Genomic DNA, 5,506 nt, shown 5'->3' on the forward strand with positions numbered 1-5,506 from the left:
AAAGAGATGATGATGATTGTGTTGAAAATATTTATTATTAGTTTAATTTGATTATTATTTTTAAAATCGATAATACTTAATCTTTAGATAATTACACACTGTGTTTAACCAACACCGATGAATTCACATCAATATTGGTTGGGCAGTTTTTGGTCCAAAATTATCCATAGGATCATTTCTCTTAAAAAAGTAGTGAAATTATATGAAATGTGTTTGTAATTTTGAAATGTTAAAAACCAAGCTTTAAAAAACTATTCCTAAAAAAAGATTAAAAAATAACCAGTTATTTTATTCCCTAAGGATATGTGCCCATTTTGTATTTTGATAAAAAAGAATTAAATAACATCAAATTGTAAAATTATAAGATATGTATAGAACACCCAAAAATTTCATTAGAAGGCGTATATAGTATAGGTAAGACTCTCCCTTCTACTCAACCCTAGGTGTGACACCTACATTGTAGAACTACTTAAAAGGTAGTTGAGAACAAGGAATGAAGGATTACTCATTGGCCATGAAAGGATTGGGATAAAAGAAATACTCAGATTTGTCTAATTGTATAGTGATAGCGATGTTATTGGTAATATGTGAAGGCCCTGTGGGACGTATCCAAAGTGGTATATGAGTGAACAAGTATAGATATTGTAACTCAAATTTGCCACCTATTACTCAAGTGCAATTAGACACATTTGCCCTGTCTAATTCATATCCAACATTCCAAATTTTAAGTTTAGATTTTAGATTTAAAAATAATTAGAATAGGATATTTAAATTTAACCATCCAATTAAAATCAAACGAATCAAATGTGTTCACAACAAAGTAATCAAACATATCAAATCCAAATCCATAGATATTGTATGTACATTAATTATTCCTCTTTTTTCTTTTTCTTTTTTCATTTCATTTTTAGTTATATATCATTTAACATAATGGACTATATTATTATAAATGAGACAATTTATATCATCAATGTTTGAAATTTTATATGTGGTGTTTGATCTCTTGTTGGTCTTGGAGAGTGTAGTTGCTCCCCAATCTCCTCCCATAAAATTGTGAGTTCATGAATTTTATTGCAAATAAGCTTTTTACAATTTATGTTATGTCTTTGGCTATGCTGTACTCCTTCGATAATAGACTGAAATTTTTAAACTTAACACTTTAAAACTCTTTTCTCTCGACTCTACCTTGCCGCACTATTATATGTTACATGGAGCAACTTTTGAGGTCTCCGCGTTCTGTGTATATAGAAATACTTAGGTGGTCATAACTCCAAATAATTATTTAGACACATAAAAAAAATACACATTTAATTATTTCTTCTTTCACCTTTTTCCTTTTTTATGGGTGAGCCTAATGGTGTGTTAAGTTGTGTAACTACATAAAACTTTCTCGCGGGGTATACTATTTTATTTAATTAAAAAATTGGGAGGATATTATAAACTGTCATAAATTGCAAAGATTAGTTAGCCTTTGATTCAAACTAACCTCTGGCAACACTGCAAAGTGAACGGTGTTATTAGCTAGCTACATACAATACGACAAACACCATAAAATATGAATCCATAGTTATCATCTATTTCATGTTTGCTGTAAAAGTGACAACATCCTATATGGAGAATCCAAAGTGATATTGTTTACTGTCTAAGCAATTTAGCACTGATTATTAAAACGATACAATCCAGAAACGGTTTACTAATAGTTATTTCCATATTCTGTCACTAAAAAAAGAAAAAGAAAAAATAAGTACTGACAGAAATAGAGCACAAGAAACCTCCAATCGAAATGACAAATTTACCTAGTAGAGGCTGCCATCAACTTTGTTTATTACTATATGAAGAAATGGCAAGATATTACAAGAAATTCAAAATGGATTTTGTACCACCGATATTTCCAATGAACAATGTAATGGCCAACATCACAGTAACAGTCTCATGTGGTAGCTTCAATTTCATCAGAGTTCACTGCTACCCCATTTGGGGTCTCCCCTGATCGAAGCTGAGAAGAAATTTCATCTATAGCAGCGTTCAATTGTTCAATCTTATTAGCCAGTACTTTCCGTGTTTTCTGCAAATCAAGCAAAGCAAAATTTGTGTGCCATTAAAGGTATACCCTCACTTAAAACCAACAAGTTGCAGCATGAAGAACAAGTGTAACATAAGAGCCTCCTCCCAGGACCAAACCCTTGCTTAGTATTAGGAATTTAGGACATGGATACATATGTAAACTTTTTGCGACAGAATGGATGGTGAAAACTGGATGCCTCCAGGGAATTGATTCGAGCATAACAATCATTATAAAAATTTGACAAACATGTGTAAGATAAAAAAATTGATAAGAATTTTAAAAACTAATCTGCATCCAGGTCAGTTAATTTCCGGATATATATACCCAATAGCAGTTACTGCTCCTCCAAGCAAAAGGAGACAACACACATTCAATCAAGATCAAGCATATGGCAAGGACCCTAAATAAGATAAGCCTGAAGGATGATATTAATAGAAAGCACTGCTCACCTCTAAAGCCTTTTCTTCATCATATATAAACTTTGGCAGTTTTCTCATTAACTCCTTCCTGTCAGTTCCAGATATAGCATTGCTGATCTATGAAAGAGTAACAGAGCAAATAATATTCAAATTCAAGCAATAAGTGAGATCCTGGTTTGCAGCACATTAATTTTTCAAGAAAACTATAATGCACATCCTGTTATCATAAAGATCTTATAGATATATAATGCCAAGTGCCAATAAAAATGCTGCATACTCTGTTCACTGTAAGTAAGAGACATTAACAAATTAAATCTCCTTAGGTAGCAATATAATGATGATTTTAAGGGTAAGAAAAATATATCTTCAAGGCATCCTGTTGAACACCAAAAGGTATGTCACAGTACCAAATACTACCTGAGGTGCATACACACAGCCGAGTGTGCCAACGATTAATCCTCCCAAGATAAAGCCACCAACAAAGACGCTAGCATGGCTGGGCCTTCCACCATCACTGTAGTTCAAGAATATGTAGTGGTTCAAATTAATAAAATATCTTCATTGTGTCCCATTTCCATAATCTAAATACTTCATAAATTCAACAATAATTGGTGTATTTCGTTTCTTGGCTGTATCAATTGTGTGCTCCTCTTTATTTTTTATCTAAGATTATGACCTCATTGTCAACGAGAATCTAACTGCGGTACCGAGAGGTGAAATATTCTTTATTGATATCATCCAATGACCATGTACACAAATTAGAAATAGGAGTGGACTAAAAATGAAAGCTGTTTCAATGATGTAAACAAAAAGGACTAACTTGACATGAAAAAAAGAAAATCGACCTATTTGAAACTTTAAACTAAATTAAAGGATCTTTGATGTAATTTTGCCTTTAAGAAACTATTTTCCACTATGTAAATAAAATAAATATTTAACAATAATGTTGACGATCAAATACGCATTAATTTAGGTCAGAATGTAACTGACATGAAAGCTTTCAAAAAAAATCCTTTACCACATATTCTTCTTCCTCTAAAATGTTCCCAGCAAATAATAAAGAAAAACAATTTATCAGCTCTATCCATGTCGATCTATTGTGAGTTACTGGGATGAGTAAAAGGGCAAATTGGCGCACAAAAAAGAAACACAGAACAATGATTATAGTATAAATAAACAATTAGCAACATTTAAGATCTTTATGAGAAAGAATTGATAGAGTATTATCGGTTAGCAATGAATTGAATCAATGTACCTTGGTGTAGACAAAGAAGAAAGAGCAGTAATAAGAAAATGATAACAGTAAAGAAGGTACGAACCTAGATGTAGCTCGAACAACAAGAGGCTTTGTGGATGAAGAAAGATGCATTCTACGGCGAGGATTTAGATTGAGTGGGAAGCTTGGTGGATTGATCTTGATATGAGAGTGGTTCATCTTGTTTATGGATGATGCTACCAAAAGTGTAAGCAATTAGAGATATGAGTAGAAATAAGATTGGTATTATAATTGAATAATTAAAAATTAAAAAAAGAAAAACATGAAATTGAAGGTGTGGTGAATGAAAGGGGATAAGGGTTTGAGTTAGAGGTGATGTGATGTGATTAGAAGTGGCGTAGGAAATAGAATGAAGAAGAAGAAAAAGATAAGTTACCAGATTTGGTTAGAAGGAAAGAAGCAGAAGCAGAAGCAGAAGCAGTAGTCATGATGGTGATGAATGAAATGGAAATGGAAATCGATGATATCAAAGAGAGGAAGGTACCTAATATTAATAAAACTTCCCCTACACTACCACCCGCCTTATGTATACTAACTCTCTCGGACATATCCACATTGGATATACCATTTACCATTACCATTACCATTACCATTACCATTCCCAACCACACCTCTAATCTACTTAATTACTTAATATAATCCAATCAATATTCCCTAAATTACTTTTTTTATTATTTACTTTCATTTTTAAAGTTTCAAATAATACTGGTTTGGATTTTATTTATTTATTTTTTATTGTGAAGACAACAATTTGATGAAATGAGACAATAATTATTTAAGAATATTATTTGGAAAAAAGTAAAAAAAATTAATGACTTTTTTGGTATGTGATCCTAGATAAACTTAAAGGTGATTATAGAAGTAGCGCGTACTTTTTGGATGACGGTGGTATATATACAAGCAAATACGCCAAAAATTTATTAAACTAGTTTATCTAAGTTTTTGTCATTAATGTATTTAGTATTGTAATTTCTCATATAATTTACTCTTAGAATTCAGATTGTTGCCATTTTTCACCCTCTCTATTTTTGTAGTACCATAGTTTTGGAAATATAAATATAATAGTCACATTTGGTAGTTCCAAATATTTTTGATACACTTCAAGAGAAAATCTTAACTCTCATTTTTTAATTAAGTCGTTTAAGGATTTGCTTAACAATTAAGAAAAATCATAAATAATTTAGTCTATTGAATACTATAATTAAATTCTCTTTAAAATTGTTACTTATAGTAATGGACATAATATTTATTTGATGACAAATTAAAGAGAAAATGTTAATATTGCATGAAAAATATAAAATGCCAATTAATATAATATTTTTTATTTTATAAGTATAACTTCAATAATAGCTACAGAAACATTGATATGATGGAATGTGTGAACTCGAGATATCCTATTTTACTCTATATTCAATGTATGTTCTTTAGATTTTTTTTTTTCTTTCATTTTTTAAATTGACAAATAATTGGAGTCAAAAAAATTTGACCAATTAATGATACGAAATTCATCTGTCTATGGATTCATTAATAAGCGTATTTATGATAAAATTGAACTTATCTCCTCGTAAGGACATAATCCCTAGCTATAAAATTAAGAGTTTTAAAATTCAGTTCTTATATAAGTGTTATTTAGTTGAACAAAAAAACTATAATTGATTTTTAGTTCAATCCCTAAATTTATTAATTTTGAAAAAAATAGATTTCATTCCCCGTAAAAGTAAAAATAAAAATATTAAAATTGAGTAA

The 5,506-nt window shown here is 30.3% G+C and overlaps 1 protein-coding gene across 1 annotated transcript; it reads right to left on the minus strand.

The window, feature by feature from the left end:
• Nucleotides 1–1,551: 1,551 nt before the first annotated feature.
• Nucleotides 1,552–4,362, minus strand: LOC101504606 (uncharacterized). The gene is made up of 5 exons (XM_004500788.4): nucleotides 4,137–4,362; nucleotides 3,804–3,936; nucleotides 2,902–2,998; nucleotides 2,515–2,601; nucleotides 1,552–2,065 (listed from the first exon to the last, which is right to left on the minus strand). Exons 1-5 carry the CDS (start codon nucleotides 4,357–4,359, stop codon nucleotides 1,931–1,933), a joined length of 675 nt encoding a protein of 224 aa, XP_004500845.4. The 5' UTR covers nucleotides 4,360–4,362; the 3' UTR covers nucleotides 1,552–1,930.
• Nucleotides 4,363–5,506: the final 1,144 nt, after the last annotated feature.

Source organism: Cicer arietinum, chromosome 5 (genome assembly GCF_000331145.2).
Source record: "Cicer arietinum cultivar CDC Frontier isolate Library 1 chromosome 5, Cicar.CDCFrontier_v2.0, whole genome shotgun sequence".
NCBI classification, from domain to species: domain Eukaryota; kingdom Viridiplantae; phylum Streptophyta; class Magnoliopsida; order Fabales; family Fabaceae; genus Cicer; species Cicer arietinum.